Source organism: Capra hircus, chromosome 9, assembly GCF_001704415.2.
Source record: "Capra hircus breed San Clemente chromosome 9, ASM170441v1, whole genome shotgun sequence".
NCBI lineage: Eukaryota > Metazoa > Chordata > Mammalia > Artiodactyla > Bovidae > Capra > Capra hircus.
This window is the reverse complement of record NC_030816.1, coordinates 63654072-63671311: the sequence shown is the minus strand read 5'-3', so window position 1 is coordinate 63671311 and position 17240 is coordinate 63654072. Positions and strand designations below refer to the sequence as shown.

The following is a 17240-nucleotide window of genomic DNA, read 5'->3' as shown; positions in this document are numbered from 1 at the left end:
CAACCATTACAAGCTGGTTATTAACCACATTTTTCTAGATTAAAAACAAAAAACAGAAACTGAGTAAACACACATGAACCTAAAGCTAAGGGGCAGAATGGAGATTCAAACCAAGGTCTAAGTAAGATCAAAGCCCAGGCTCTTTTTCATTATATCAATATTTAAATGTGCACAAGGTGCAAGGTTTGCAAGAAAGGTACAGAACCTCAATTTTCTAAATACAGTTTACCCTTTGAGGATTGAGCCAGCCCTTATATTCCCAGACTGAAGACTGTAAGTTTATCTAAAACAGAGAGACTGTTTTTAATTTAAAACACTTTATTAAAAATAGCAAATTTCACAAATATTCATTCAACATTTTGTTGTCACTGGCCACTGGAAAACACACCAGGTGTGTGTACTGATTGTCTAATGTAAACTGAAGCTGGGCTGCCACAAAAAGCCTGTGCATCATCAACTTATCAACAGTGGAATAAGTTTGATGAGCTCAGGAAGGATAAATCCTTCAGCCCCATCAACAACATTTAGCACAGTGCATTTCAAGTATAAACCCATAAGGCAACAATATTAAGCATAGCAGCAAAAGCTCTGTATCACATTTCCTGATTACGCCTTCAACAAGGCCTAGACCTCCAGTTAGGTGAATTATGGCAAGTCAAGTTTGCTAAAAGCAGCATGTGAAAGCAATCACTGTATTTGCACTTTAATTACTTTAATTCCTTATTGTGGAAGATTATTCTGCTACTGGATTCAGCTGGAAAAGAGTGCTGCTTTTCTTCAAACCACAAGAAAGCAACCGAATTTCATTTTAGCTGGTGGAAGTATTTGGAACATCTTGTGCATCTGCCAAATGGAGTTTTTGTCTGAATTCATCAGTTAAGAACATTTTCATTCTCTAATGAGTACTTTTTTTACATTTCTGGAAATTACATTCAAGAGCTAAGAGACAGAAGTATTAGAAAAAGAAATATGTTTAAAGAGAAAGTGCCTATGCTGTCATTGAGAAACTTGGATGTGGTAAGACGGTCTTTAAAAGTAGCGAAGTATTTTACTATGTCTAGAATTTGAAGACTTAAAGTCACTGATTCAAGACTGTGTTCCTGGTTCTAACAGAGTACAAAATGACTTTAATGCAGCAAGAATCATCTTCATGATAAATATGAAAATATGAAAACTTACTGCATTAACAAAATTCACTTGAGAAGATAACACCACTTTATGATCCTTGGGAAGATAATTTCTTTCTGAAAGTCCAAAAGAATAAAATAGAAGAAAATCATCATAGTTCTAAAACCTTTCCTATAATCCTATGACTATTCTTCAAGAAGATTGGAAATAGGATAGAATTCCTGCAAAGTTTATTCCCTATCCTTCTAATCACTGCCTTTTATTTTCCTCTTTCACCTTTCACTTACCACCTGATTTTCAAGACCCAGTTCAAACAATGATCTAGATATCCTGTGGACAACTAAATGCTAGCAACTCTGCTGTCAAAGATATTCTCGTTCGGTTGGAAGGTTGAAATTTAACACATATAAGATGAAACAAGGCAGAATGCTAGTCTGAGGTACAAACAAAATGCTTTATGAATGTGGTCAGCTTGAGTGTTATTTGATAAGGAGAAAGGGTAGGCCAGAGTAACTCTAGGTAGAAAGTACAACCTGAACAAAGGCATTAAGGTGAGCATAAATTTGAGCATCCAGAGACCCAACTTGATGGGAATGAAAAATAATGAAAAACATAACAGGATGAATATGTTGTGATCAAATTATTGAGAGCCTTTAAAAAGTCTGACACAGTGAAGAACTTGGTAAGAAACAGGAATGGCAAGATAAAAGTGATGTTTTAGGAAGAATAACTATTTAGTGGCAATGTCTAAAGTCTACAGCAGTACTGTCCAACAGAAATATAATGAAAGCAACAGATATAGTTTTTAAAATATACTTATTTATACTAATAATTAGAAAATTATCATTTCACAAGTAATCTTTATAAAAACATTAAGATACTTTACATTCTTCTTTTTGGTCTAAATCTTTGAAATTAGGTGTGCACATTATACTTATAGCATATTTCAATCCATATTGGACACAATTCATGTGCTCAGTAGATAACCTGGCTAGTGTTTGTCATATTGAACAGTGCAACTCTAGAGTTTCCAGAGAACAGAAATTTGAAATATTATAGAATCAGGTGATGAGGGTAGAGAATGAAAGAATATAAAATAGAACTGATAATGCCTGACAACTAACTGTAATTAAGAGAGAGCAAGTAATTTCATGTCCCTGTCCAGTTAAATGGCAGACAGTGCCATGACTGATTAGCAATATCTGCTATAGTAATAGAAAGGATTTTGAAATACTCTTGAACATTAAAAAAATAGGGGCACTGATGACAGGGCTGTTTGACCACTTATCATCATTCTTAGCAGGCAGAGACTTTTCTACTTGTTCTGTCAGGGACTGTAGCCTTTTCTTAGGCTCTCTAAATAACTAATAAAAATTACTCAATCCTATCTACTGCTCAGCAGATAATAAACTGCTCTTTCTTCTGTACGTAGATTCCAGAAAACAATGCTCAAAGATATCCAGGGATATATTTCAATTACCTAAAATCTTTGGGAAGATATTTTAATTATTTTTTTCATAATATATATGGGGGAAAGAAATATATAAAAATTATTTTCTTCCCTCTCCTCTCTCTTCCAAAGCCCAATACCCTGTAGATTAGAAACCAGTTTCTCTATGTGATATTCAAATCCCAATACTTTTTTTTCAAGTGTGTCCTAAGTTCAGCTTAACAACTGGAACATAATATAAAGGATAAAAAGAACACTGCATTGCACCCACCTTCCCCTATTTAATGCCTCAAAATAGTTGAATGTACCTCATTCTGGTGCTCCTAAAAGTCATAACAATGAAGCATCATTTCACACTTCACTTTGAGAACCATCTCTAATGGGTGACCCATACTTAAGACTAACCAACTTCTGCCTCCCCCATTCAGTTGGGCCTAAGGGGTGACCAGTCACTTTAAGGTGGAAGTAGTATGCATTCTGCCAATGAGACCCACTGGTTTGGAGTCTTTATCTGTAGTTGTCTGTCTCTCTTTGGTTTTGTCATTCATGAGTTGGACTCAGGGTTACCCAAATGTCCAAGTGTATGTACTCAGGAAGGCACTCAGATGTCCAAGATGATCTGCTTATTTAACTTATATGCAGAGTACATCATGTGAAATACCAGGCTGCGTGAATCACAAGCTGCAATCAAGACTTCTGGGAGAAATATCGACAACCTCAGATATGGAGATGATACCACTCCAATGGCAGAAAGCAAAGAGGAACTAAAGAGCCTCTTGATGAGGGTGAAAAAGGAGAGTGAAAAAGGTGGCTTTAAACTCAACATCCAAAAAACTAAGATCATGGCATCTGGTCCCTTCACTTCATGGAAAATAGATGGGGAAAAAAGTAGAAAGAGTGATAGATTTTACCTTCTTGGGCTGCAAAATCACTGAGGACACTGACTGCAGCCATGAAATTAAAAGACACTTGTTCCTTGGAAGGAAAGCTATGACAAACCTTAGACAGTATATTAAAAAGCAGAACCATCATTTTGCCTACCAAGGTCCGTATAGTCCAAGCTATGGTTTTCCTAGTAGCCGTGTACAGATGTGAGAGTTGGACCATAAGGAAGGATGAGCACTGAAGAATTCATGCTTTTCAATTATGGTACTGGAGAAGACTCTTGAGAGTTCCTTGGACAGCAAGGAGATCGAACCAGTTAATCCTAAAGGAAATCAATCCTGAATATTAATTGCAAGGACTGATGCTGAAACTGAAGCTCCAATACTTTGGCTACCTGATGTGAAGAGCCAACTCATTAAAAAGACCCTGATGCTGGGAAAGATTGAAGACAGGAGGAGAAGGGGACAACAGAGGATAAGAATGTTGGACTGCATCACTGACTCAATGGACATGAGTTTGAGCAAACTCTGAGAGATAGTGAAGGACAGAGAAGCCTGGTATGCTGCAGTCCATGGGATCGCAAAGAGTCTGACATGACTTAGTGACTGAACAAAACCAATAACTGATTATAGAGAGCAAAATTAGGAGGGGAAAGTATGATTACAGAGAGAACATTAATGATGAGGAAACTAAGGTTGCCAGGCTTTGCTCAAGGTTACAGCTGCTTACCAACATTTGAAACCAAGCAATCCAAAGCCCACATTCTTGTACTCTACCACCATGCCTTGTTTAATGTGGGGGTTGAACTGAGGAAGGTGGTGAGACAAATAAGTCTAAATATTTAACAAAAAATCAGATAAGAGGATAGGAATTATGTGTCATAAGCATATAAGAAAAAATATAAAGCATAGAATATGAAGCTTAAAACAAATATAAAAGGGACTTCCCTTGTGGTCCAGCGCCTAAAACTCCACACTTCTAATGCAGGGACTTGGGTTCAATCCCTGGTTAGGAAACTAGATCTCACATGTTGCAACTAAGACCCAGTGCAGCCAAATTAAAAAATATATATATTTTTATAAAAAGAATATAAAAAAAGAATTAGGAACTATCCCCTGAGAAATGCCTCCTAATTAACTCATATCTTATCCCTGTATTAAAGTCTTTCTTGACAATGATATCTCATATGCATATCTCCCTGCAGTTTATGTGGCTTCTTAAAAGTGTGTTTTCTTCATCTGTAAAATGAAGGGTAGAACTACCTACTTTCATGGGGAGGACCAAATGAGATAATGCATGTAAAATGCTCATATAATACTTGGTGAATAATAGGTATTCAATAAAGGTTAGATACTAGTTACTACTACTGGATTTATATATATATCTATCTTCCTATTTCTTCATTGTTGTTATTATACAATTTAGCAGCTAGAAATAGTATATTTTATGGCAATAATAGCAAAATATTTTTAAAATACATAGTCTATAACATATAGTTTGGAAATTTTCATATACACATCATTACATGTAGCAATTATCTCAAATTACAGAGGACACTCTAAGATGTTAAACAATCTACCAAAATTTACATTAGCAAAATATGGAATCAAATTTTGAAAATCAAATCTCTTGACTCTATAACCAGTATCCTTACCAGTATCTCATTATTTGGTTTAAAGAGATGCCTTACTTCTAAAATTATTCTATATAGACAAGATCATTTTTTTTTATTCTTACATACTTCATATTGTGCCTATCACTATATTTAAAAATACATTTTAAAAAGTTCTTGAAATAAATGCTCTAAATTGGAATGTCAAAACATGAATATTTTACATGTGCCTGGGTGATTTCCTTTAAGTTAACCCCATACTACACCTTTTTTAATGCGTTAACATTAAATTTAGTGTAGTCTATTATGTCCACTATCCCACTCCCATTTACCTTCAGAATCTAAGACTCAAAATAATGTATATGGCAACTAGGCTAATTCTTAATTCTTTTGATTAAAATATTTAAAATTTTGTTTTAAAATTCCAAAAACAATACAAAGCAAAGCACAAATGATAGAAAAAAAATTTTTAAGCATACAAAACAATTAGGAAATTCCATTTAGAAACCAAAAGGAAAAAGAGATGGCCCCAGTAAATAATAGTAGGCTTCTTCACTTCATTAGTACTATTCACCAAAAATTACAATCTATAAACTTTTCACTGCTGATACTAAGCAAAGGATACATGGAAGAATTCAATTCTTCTAGCTGTAAACACAAAGCAACAAATTTAATTTTTATTTTTATAACATAAATATCATAAGTAGATAATTGTTAATCAGATATTAAAGAAATTATTTCTCATTTAAACTTTCTTTAAATAAAAAAGCAAAATATTAAAGAACGTTCCAAAACTTTTTAGACTGAGAAAGTCACTTAAAATAATAATAAAGTGGCTTTAGTATTTATGAAACAAGAATATGAGAAAAGAGTTAAAACCTTATGATAAAAAAAGCAGCTTTATAAGTATTCTTAAAACCATTCTTTTTTTTTTAAACTATTCTTAACTATAATCATCTCTGATAGGTTTTAAAAGAAAAAAGTTGCCATTTTAATGATAAAAATCTTTAAAAACTTTATGGATTACAAAAAGATTTCACATGATACGCTTTTAGTAGAAAGTAGAATTAATCATCCCTATTTTACAGAGAGAAAAATCTGAGTTACAAAAACATTAAATTGCCTAGTTATACAGTTCTATGGAGACCCTGCACTAAATTACAATAAACACCAAATGTATATGGAACTACCACCTGAGTAATTAATGCAAAATATATTAATCATGCCAGGATCTTTTGAGATACTTTTATATCTTAAGATCCTTTATATATGTACAGAAGCAAATATTTTTACTTTTAGATTTGCCAGCATCTCAGAAAATATGCCTAGATGTAAATATAATTTCCTTTGAATAAATTTTTTTAAAAAACAGTATATGTTACACTAAGTGAAAGAATCCAGACATATATAGTCACGTATTTTATGACTTCCATTTATACGAAATGTGCAGAGTAGGCAAATCTATAGAGACAGAAGATTAATTGGTGGCTGCTGAGGTATAGGCTTCCTTTCTGGAGTAATGAAAATGTTCTGAAATTAGATGTGGTGATACCTGTACAACTTTGTGAGTATACTAAAAATCACTGAATTTATACTTTAAAATGATTAAAATGGTGAATTTTATCTCAATACAAATTTTGACTAAAAAAAGAATTAAAAAAAAAGAGGATGGTACTCACATCAGACAGAAGCCTCTCCAGATTAGAGTCACTGGCTGCTTTTCTCTTATCCTCTGGAAGTTCCTCTAACTCCCCATAGAGCTCCAAGTTCAAGCGAGCTAATTTCTCCTGCATTCCTCGAACATGTTCCATCTGTTCAATGGAACACTCATTTCCTGGGGGAACATTCCAGAACATTAATAAAGATTAGGATAGGTTAAACTGTCTTGAGGAAAAACTTCTAAAGTCTAGGTACATAAAATAAATCAGTTTTCTTTCTTTTTGTAAATCACGTTGTAATGACTACATATTTTCTGTGTAAAATTATAAATCAAATCCCTGATCAAGAAAACAATAACAATCTAAAACATGATCAGACATTAAAAAATTATATAGAAAAAAATTTTTTAAATATAAGAATGCTTTTAGCTAAAAAAAATTTTTTTAATAGTAATATCATATGTAGGAGGTGTTATCACCATCTATTCATGTCCTAGTTGACAAAAGCCATTAGAATTAAGTAACCCAGAATTTTACAATAATCTGAGTGGAATTAAGAGTCTTATAAGAACTTCAGCCATGAAATTCTTGAAAATCAGGACTCGTGAGCAAGAAACAAGTTTAGGCTTCAAAGAAAAATAATCGAGTCTTTCCAAATTGAAAACACTAAATCTAAAATATTTTAATTGACAAAGAATGTCCCTGTTGTTCGTTATACTTTCAAGAGACTTAATCCATCAACAGCAATCCTACTTTAACATTTCAACTAATCAACCCTTGTTAAAAAAATCTTTTCTCCTGAAACTTTAAAAGGTAAATTATATCCCATGACAAATGAAATCTAAAATGACTGCATTTTATGCCTCCGGACTTTTCTAATAAAAAAACCTGACACTTTAAAAAAAAGAATGACAAATACATGCAGAAAATATGATGCAAATATCTTGAGAAGGAAAAGAGTGGACAGAAACACTGTGGATCACCGAATGCTTGGAGTTTGCCAGAATGGAAGTCGTTTAACAGGCTGAGCAGGCCCCTCTCCATTTCCTGGACGTCGGAGACGTCGGTAAGGAAGGAGTGCTGGATTGGGGCTGCCTGGGCGCCTCTGCCTTCTCCACCAGGAGGTCTGGCCTTTTCCTTCGACACTCTGTTAAAAGGAGGCAATGAAAAAATCAACTGCATGTGATTATCTTTAAAAAGAGATCATTCCATTTTTTTCAGGTTGTTCTAGATTCAGCAAAATTAGTGAGTTAAATGGAATTTTCCATAAAAACAAGACATAAGGATAACAACAATACTAAGTAAAAGCAGTCATTTCACGGCAGAAATCAGAAGAACAGGCTGTGAAAATCTCAAACAAATGTAAACTAGAGCTATTAAGGTATATAAAAAGTTTGAGTATAGATCTTCGTGCTCTGCTGCTAGTCGTGCTCCGCTGCTAGCCGTGTCTGACTCTTTGTGACCCATGGACTGTAACCTGCCAGGCTCTTCTGTCCCTGGAATTCTCCAGGCAAGAATACTGGAGTGGGTTGCCATTTCCTCCTCCAGGGGACGTTCTTTTCCTCCAGTATGCTAATTCTTTAGATATGCAAATAAATAACTGAAAAGAGAATTAGTAAGTCTTCTTACTAGCCTATGTTTCATATTTCATTTCTCAGGAAACATTCTGCTTTCTCATCTAAACCTTATCCCAGTTGTTCCCCGAACCATGGGTTGTCCAGTAAGTGGTTATGAGGCCCCTACTCTGTAGCTGACTTGGTGCCAGATACTGAGTACATGAACATGCACAGGACTTCAGTTACTGTACTGAAGCATGCCCAGTCTAAGGAGAAAGACAGACATAAATTCACAATCATGATGTGATGGAGTGCTAAAGTCTGTTATCATCCTTGACTCCTCCAGCTTCCTATGGTTCCCATGTGCAGGCAGGAAGTCCTGTTGATTATATCCATAAAGCTCTCTATAAGCTTTCTGGTTCTCTCCTTCTCCACTGCTACTGTTATTTATTTGAACAAGTCCAACAGCTTCCCAACTGGTCTCCCTGCCTCTGTGTATTGTCTGAGTCCCCCTTCCTTGCCCACAGAGCAGTCAAGTCAATTTTTAAAAAGTAAAATCAGATCATATAATTGACTTAATTCAAACCCTTTAGTAGCCCAATAACCTTCAGGAATCCTCTTGTTCTGTCAATGCTCCAGACATTCTGAATCTCTTCTGCTTCCTAGAAATCCATTCTCTCATCTACTTTCAGCTAATCCTTTGCCTACATTAGCATCGTTCCCCCACCCCCACCCCCCGCCCCACTGCCATCTTTGCCAGGCTACTTCCCACACATCCTTTAAATGTGATTTCCTCAGGAAGGCCCTTTCAGACATTAGTAGGCCCTTAGTAGACATTGATTATTATTATACATGCCTAGCATATCCCACAGAGAAGGTAATGGCACCCCACTCCAGTACTCTTGCCTGGAAAATCCCATGGATGGAGGAGACTAGTACGCTGCAGTCCATGGAGTCGCTAAGAGTTGGACACGACTGAGCAACTTCACTTTCACTTTTCACTTTCACACACTGGAGAAGGAAATGGCAACCCACTCCAGTGTTCTTGCCTGGAGAATCCCAGGGACGGGGGAGCCTGGTGGGCTGCCGTCTCTGGGGTCGCACAGGGTCAGACACGACTGAAGCGACTTAGAAGCAGCAGCAGCAGCATCATATCCCAGGCTCCCAAACACTTGAGTGATGGTGCTACACACATTGAGATATGGGAACAAAGAGAAAAAACAGTTCATCCAGCCTAGGGACAGCAGAGGAAACTTCCTAAAGGCGGTCTGTGAATGAAAGACTAACTGGGAACAGGGGTTACTTTTATAACCCCAACACATACTACAGATCCTGAAGCACACATATACTGAGTACTCAATTACTTTCTGCATAATGTTGTGTGAAGACATCTTCCCCACAACTGTACTCACTACAGTTTGGGTCAGATGAATAGGGTGGACTGTGGGTGTGGGGGGAAGGTGGCAAGACAAAACTAATTCTCTTGAAATCAATTTAGAACACATGGGCTGTTGACAGTAGGTCAGTAACAGTTCTTCACAAAGCAAGATTTGTAATTTTATATGTATATGATATTAGATTGCTACTCTAGTGCTGTCTAAGACCTGTACCATCCCTATTACATGTGAGCTTACTAGAAATGTTTATCTGAAGCCTCATCTCAGACTAACTGATTCAGAAACTACATTTTAAAATGATCCCCAGGAGATTCATACTCATATTATAATCTAAGATAAACTACTACAGAATATAAGGTCTTGGTGTAGCAAATTGTTTTTTTTCAAACTGGAAGCTTTATCCAAGTAACTGTTTTGCATCAGTTCATCATTTAACAACCCTCTCAAAAAAGAAAATCTCAATCTGTCCCTTCCTACTTCAAGTTTTTTGATCATGTCATGCTGTTTCACTTTATTTTAAAATAATTCAATTAAAAAGTACCCACTGAAATTACACTTTGTGCCAAGTCCTACTCTAAATACTGTCTGGCACATAAGCCCCAGGCATCAGGAAGCCTACATTCTAGAATGGCATATAGGAATAAAAGTACCAGGTAGAAAATAACAATGAGCTACAAATAAACTGATGCAAAAATCTGGAAAAAGGAGTGATCTCCTTGCAAATCTCTTGGCCCTCTTTTTCCACCAACCATAACCATATTCAAAATCTGACTCTAAATTAAACTCCTCCAGGAGGAAAACTCCTTTCCAGAAGTCCTTGTAACTCCTGTTGTTTTTCATTTAGTACTTATTGGAATGTTCTTTTCCAAGTGTCTCTGGTTATGTCTTTTTGGCTTCCTCAAAAAGAGTGAGATCATCACTAAGACAGCCCTCTTCTTTTGTGTAAATCTAGCGGCTACAAAGCGTCACAGCGTTACTTCCTCAACTGACTCTTATGATGAACTTGCAGCTGGAAGTTTATTTAATCATAACTACCTAAAGGATGGAGGTTATGAAGTGCTTTTTCTCTAAAGATATTATCTTGCTTTCCAAATATCTAACACTATAAAATACATATATGCAGCAGTAATAAATAACACATTCAAACTTGTCCCCCGCTTCCTTTCAAGTTTTAAGACAAATGATGTTCACCAAATGTTAATAGTGATTACTTCCAGGTGGTGGAATTTTAGTGTTCTTCTGTTCTTTTAATTTTTCCTGTGTTTAAATATTTACAATAAATACAAATCATTTCTATTAAAACAATGAATTCATTATTAAAAAAAAAAAAACTAAAGCACAAATATTCAGTGTAAAAAACAACCACCACATACCTCTTTTCCATTTCTGGCTAGCTCATCAACTTTGTCTACAAGTTCTCTTGCTCTGTATATTTTAATATGAGACAAAGAGCCTTAAAGCCAATCATTCATTCTGCATTTTTTAATCTCTGTACACTGTAACCTTCATAAAATTTTTTCTAAATCACATATAGTATGTGCCTCAAAAGTCAAACCAAGATAAAAAAGAATGTTATAAGACTGAGTGGATTTAGTATTTACTTTAATAGCATTTTGCTATAATAATGTAAAAGAGAAGAATTCACCTTTTTAACTTTGGTCGCTGTGAAGTTGACTGGGATGCAGTATTTGAAAACCCCGTGCTTTTACTAACTGGAATGGCATTTTTTTTGGTATTAACAACCTGAGTAGAGTGGGCACTAAAAGACTTAGGACTTCTCCTCTTCACTTTGCGCTCCTCCATTGTTTTAAGCTCCTTACTGCACCCAGGCCAGCTTGTTATGACCTAAGAAAATACAGCAGATTTATACATATATGCTATAAGATGCCAAAATGAAAGGGGTTCAAAGACCCACTTTATGGGCTGAAAGATGATCAAGAACTTCAGAGGTCATTAAAGAAAGTTAGAACAAGGATCCTTGAGCTTAATTTACTGTACTAAATACACAGAAGCCCTAACCAAAACTACCTGTTAGACAAGAAATTTTGTTCATCATTTTACTAGTTCATCCCATAAATATTTACTCTCTTCCACATGTCAGACACTATGTTGGGCACTGGTGAGACAGTACTGAGCAACACAAAGTCCTTGCCCTCAAAAACCTATATCGTTATAGAAACGGTGTGACACCTGAACACCAAATCATTCAGCCTGACTCAAGCCTTAGGTGGTCTTTAAGTTTTCCTTCTAAAATGTATTCTTTGAAAAAAGAACTAGATTTAAACAGATGTATAACTGACATCAGTTCAGTTCAGTTCAGTCGCTCAGTCGTGTCCGACTCTTTGCAACCCCATAAATCGCAGCACGACAGGGCTCCCTGTCCATCACCAACTCCTGGAGTTCACTCAAAGTCATGTCCATCGAGTCAGTGATGCCATCCAGCCATCTCATCCTCTGTCATCCCCTTCTCCTCCTGCCCCCAATCCCTCGCAGCTGACATAGGTACCTGCATTTTAACTAGCAACCAGAAACCTTATTTCAACTACCACATAGAAATTCAGTTTCTCCCAAGAGATAATACTGATTCTAGTTCCTTGACAAAAACTGTTCTGTAAAGTTAAACTTGTTTCATGACTATTTTGAATTTACTTTCTCTACTTCCAAGGAAACATGAAATTTTATTACATACATTTAGTTTTGCCAATATAAAAAAAGTTCAGTTGCTCAGTTGCATCCAACTCTTTGTGACCCCATGGACTGCAGAATGCCAGGCTTCCCTGTCCATCACCAACTCCCAGAGCTTGCTCAAATTCATGTATATCGAGTCAGTGACGCCATCCAACCATCTCATCCTCTGTCTTTCCCTTCTCCTCCTGCCTTCAATCCTTCCCAGCATCAGGGTCTTTTCAAATGAGTCAGTCCTTCACATCAGGTGGCCAAGGTATTGGAGTTCCAGCTTCAGCATCAGTTCTTCCAATAAATATTCAGGAATGATTTCCTTTAGGATTGATTGGTTTGATCTTCTTGCAGTCCAAGGGACTCTCGAGGGTCTTCTCCAACACCACAGTTCAAAAGCATCAATTCTTTGGCACTCAGCTTTCTTTATAGTCCAACTCTCACATCCATTCATGACTATTGGAAGAACCATAGGTCAATTTGACTAGAGGACCTTTGTTGGCAAAGTAATGTCTCTGCTTTTTAATATGCTGTCTAGGTTGATCATCGGAGAAGGCAATGGCACCCTACTCCAGTACTCTTGCCTGGAAAATCCCATGGATGGAGGAGCCTGGTAGGCTGCAGTCCATGGGGTCACTAAGTGTAAGACACTACTGAGCGACTTCACTTTCACTTTTCACTTTCATTCATTGGAGAAGGAAATGGCAACCCACTCCAGTGTTCTTGCCTGGAGAATCCCAGGGACGGGGGAGCCTGGTGGGCTGCCGTCTATGGGATCACACACAGTCGGACATGACTGAAGCAACTTATCAGCAGCAGGAGCAGGTTGATCATAGCTTTTCTTCCAAGAAGCAAGTGTCTTTTATTTTATGGCTGCAGTCTCTCACTGTTTTCATTGTTTCACAATCTACTTGCCATGAAGTGATGGGACTGGACACCATGATCTTAGTTTTTTGAATGTTGAGTTTTAAGCCAACTTTTGCACTCTCCTCTTTCACTTTCATCAAGAGGCTCTTCAGTTTTTCTTTGCTTTCTGCCATAAGTGTGCTGTCATCTGCATATATGAGGTTACCGATATTTCTCCCGGCAATCTTGATTCCAACTTGTGCTTCATCCAGCCTGGCATTTCACATGATGTACTCTGCATATAAGTTAAATAATCAGGGTGACAATATACAGCCTTGACGTACTCCTTTCCCAATTTGGAACCAGTCTGTTGTTCCATGTCAAGTTCTAACTGTTGCTTCCTGACCTGCATACAGATTTCTCAGGAGGCAGGTCGGGTTGTCTGATATTCCCATCTCTTTAAGAATTTTCCACAGTTTGTTGTGATCCACATAGTTAAAAGCTTTGGCATAGTCAATAAAGCAGAAGTAGATGTTTTTCTGGAACTCTCTTGCTTTTTCAATGATCCAACGGATGCTGGCAATTTGATCTTTGGTTCCTCTGCCTTTTCTAAATCTAGCTTGAACATCTGAAAGTTCATGGTTCACGTAATTCCAAAAAAGGTAATCCCAAAGAAAGGCAATGCCAAAGAATGTTCATTTAAAAAGTTACACTATGAAGTTACAGTTGGTTTTTCCAGAGAGAATATATATGAAAATGAAAGTTGCTCAGTCCTGTCCAACTCTTTGTGACCCCATGGACCCATGTAATTCTCTAGGCCAGAATTGTAGAGTGGGTAGCCTTTCCCTTCCCTTCTCCAGGGGATCTTCCCAATCCAGTAACTGAACCCAGGTCTCTCACACTGCAGGCGGATTCTTTACCAGCTGAGCCACAAGGGAATTTATCCAGTACTATCCCTTAACTTTATGTATTAACCAGCTTTATTTTCTTTTCAGCCACCTATCTAAAAACATCCTTCTACATTTCCTTTTTACTTATGCATAAATGGCACCCCACTCTAGTACTCTTGCCTGGAAAATCCCATGGGTGGAGAAGCCTGGTGAGCTACAGTCCATGGGGTCACTAAAAGTCAGACATGACTGAGCGATTTCATTTTCACTTTCACTTTCATGCATTTGAGAAGGAAATGGCAACCCACTCCAGTGTTCTTGCCTGGAGAATCCCAGGGACGGGGGAGCCTGGTGGGCTGCCGTCTATGGGGTCACACAGAGTCGGACACGACTGAAGTGACTTAGCAACAAATTCAACTCTTCCTAATAATACTGTTTCATGTATCATAAGATGAGAAATTTATATGATTACTTGTCTCATCAGATGGCAAAAAGCCTTAGCAGCATTAGGTCTTGACTATGCTGTGCTGACTTTAATCATTCTATGACCATTCAATGGAGAAGGAAATGGCAACCCACTCCAGTATTCTTGCCTGGAAAATCCCATGGAGAGAGGAGCCTGGTGGGCTATGGTCTATGGGGTCCCAAAAGAGTCTTCTGACCATTTAGCGACTAAACAACAATAACCATTCAAAAAGACTCAAATACACTGATGTCACTCCTAAAGTAATTACTTGAGAATTTTAATAAAAACAACTTTTTTGTGTGTGTGCTACTAGCACTGTTATTAAACCACTGAACTAAGTTTATTCGGCTGACTCTAGACAATCATAACTGGAGCTAAACTGCCAAAGAACCAAAGGCTGTAAAGTAAAGGCTGTATTGCCCAGTCTGTAAGCGCAGAGAACAAACTGCTTAAATCTTGGTTAACAGTTTTTCCTTTAAGAAGCATTTTCAGTAACAGAATAGACCTTCTGGGGTTGGTTTGGCATGCAACACAAATTAAATTATAACAATTAAAAAATAACAACACAGTAGATGGGATATCAGTTCTTAGAGGCAAGGATCTTATGCATTTATGCTACACATAAACAAACTGGTTTTCGAATTTAACGACGCTTATACACAGTTGGTGACACAAGAAAAAAAAAAAAAGAAAGAAAACTAGGAAGTAAAGCAACACAAATAAACCAAGAGTGGTCTAAACTAAGATGTTCTGAGGGGGAACGGCTCGAAAATTACCCGTGTTGGGAAGTAACATCACTACTACAGGAGCACCGAAATTCCTCCTGTATACCAAGCAGCATGGAACCTTTCAGAAAAGGCCTTCACAGAACACAGCTCGTAGTCTTTCGAGAGCCAGGAACTCACAGCCTCCAAGAAAGACCACTAAGAGTCCTTTTAGATTTCACCTCATTTCCCTTCCCCAATCAGCCGTCACGGAGACCCTTCACCGCCCAGAATCCAGTAGTGGCCAGAGAGAGTGATAGGAGGGGCGTACAAGGGACACTGGGGAGGTGCCTTTGTTTCCACTTCATACCTGAGAAGAAAGGGGATCGTGGTTCTCTTCACCCTGCAAAGACCCCGGGGCCTCTGAAGCCACCGCCGCAGCCGCCGATGCTACCGCTGCAGCTCGAGCCGGGGTCACATCCCGGACCTTGCGCCTCCACAGTGCTCTTTGTTTACGGAAGTGATGTAGGAGGCAGAGCCTCCGTGCCCTAGGAGGGCGCCCCGCCTCTTCCTGTACCACCTGTGCGGCTCCCTTCTACGGCCCTGGCATCACATTGCTTCCCTTATCCTGTCTTCAACTGTAAGTTCGACAAGCATGGAAAGGAAGACACATAGATGGGCTTTTATTTTGGGCTCAATGGCCCAGAAGCGGGGAGGATAAGGAGGGTAGGTGTGAGGGCAAGAACCGGAAATATACCTTTTCCGGAAGCTGCCCCGCCCCCTCTGTGAGTGTACTCTCCCACGCACTACAATTCCCAGCAAGCTGTTCGAACGAGCTTGGAGGCGGAACCAGAGTGTCGCCATAGCAACTGTTCTGGATTGTTTCTGAAACATCACCAGGATAAAGCAAAGTAAATCAGTTTTGGTTGGAAGGCAGCGTGAAAAACCGTGATTCTGTTTAGCGACCCTGATGCTGAGCCCTTAAATGAAATTCTATTACTGCTACTATAAATAGCTACTGTTAGTCATTTGACACGTTAACTGTAAACCTCACTAAAGTCTATAAGGTAGGTGTTAGAATCTGCGTTTTGAAATTAAGAATATGACACTGAAAAAGGCTGATAAATCCAAGTCTCTCTTTCGCCAAGGCTGTTCGTCTCTACACATACTGCCTCTGGAGAAGGAATTGAGAACTAGAGAGATCGAACTCTCCTAAGTGAGGGGCGAATCCGTGTTTCATTCCCTGGTCTGGATAGCCTTCTCCGTGGCGGCGGGGCGAGGTGGGGGCGCGGGGATGGGGAGATTTTAGATTCGTAAACTGTTAGACTGAAGAGACGAGAAAGCAGCACGTACTTCTCCATCATTGCTAGTGGTGAAACTGTATCTGGCATCATATCCATGCCAGATACGCAAAGCAAAGACAAACGCAGTTATCCTGGTTTCTAGTTTTACATGAATACTATTATATTTTGTATATTGATCTACAACTTGACTTGTCACCCAATTGTATGTTTTTGAGATCTTTTTACATGAATATAGATGGCTAGACTTCATTTGTCTTAATTGTACTGTATTCTATCAAATAGGCTTGCTCCAAATTATTTGAGGATTCCCATAATGATGGGTGATTTTGTTGTTTCCCATTTTTTGCTGTTACGAGCAATGCTGTAGAGTGTGATCTTCTCAATATCTGTTCTCAACATCTCAGCTCATCTTTGAATTGTCTTATCTGTATGAGCAGAGCTTATAAACGGGTTTAATTTTGAGCTATGTCAACCCATCTATTTGTCATCCCAGTAATAAATAGGAAGATCTGACCACAGGAGATCTGCACTGTAGCCTGGCAACAGTAGTAGTCAAGAGCAGCTTACTCTTTTAGATAAGTTCAGATGATCTCTATTTTTCTCTAAGACCCATGCATTTAGTACCCATCTAAGCCCTGTGGCATTTGTATTTGCAACCCCAGATATAA

The 17240-nt window shown here is 37.9% G+C and overlaps 1 protein-coding gene across 1 annotated transcript; it reads right to left on the bottom strand.

The window, feature by feature from the left end:
* Positions 301-16971, bottom strand: CCDC28A (coiled-coil domain containing 28A). Its single transcript, XM_013966542.2, has 8 exons — positions 16926-16971; positions 16026-16153; positions 15639-15863; positions 11332-11531; positions 7717-7880; positions 6755-6909; positions 5701-5723; positions 301-863 (listed from the first exon to the last, which is right to left on the bottom strand). The coding sequence occupies exons 1-8, from the start codon at positions 16969-16971 to the stop codon at positions 809-811; spliced, it is 996 nt and encodes a 331-aa protein (XP_013821996.2). The 3' UTR covers positions 301-808.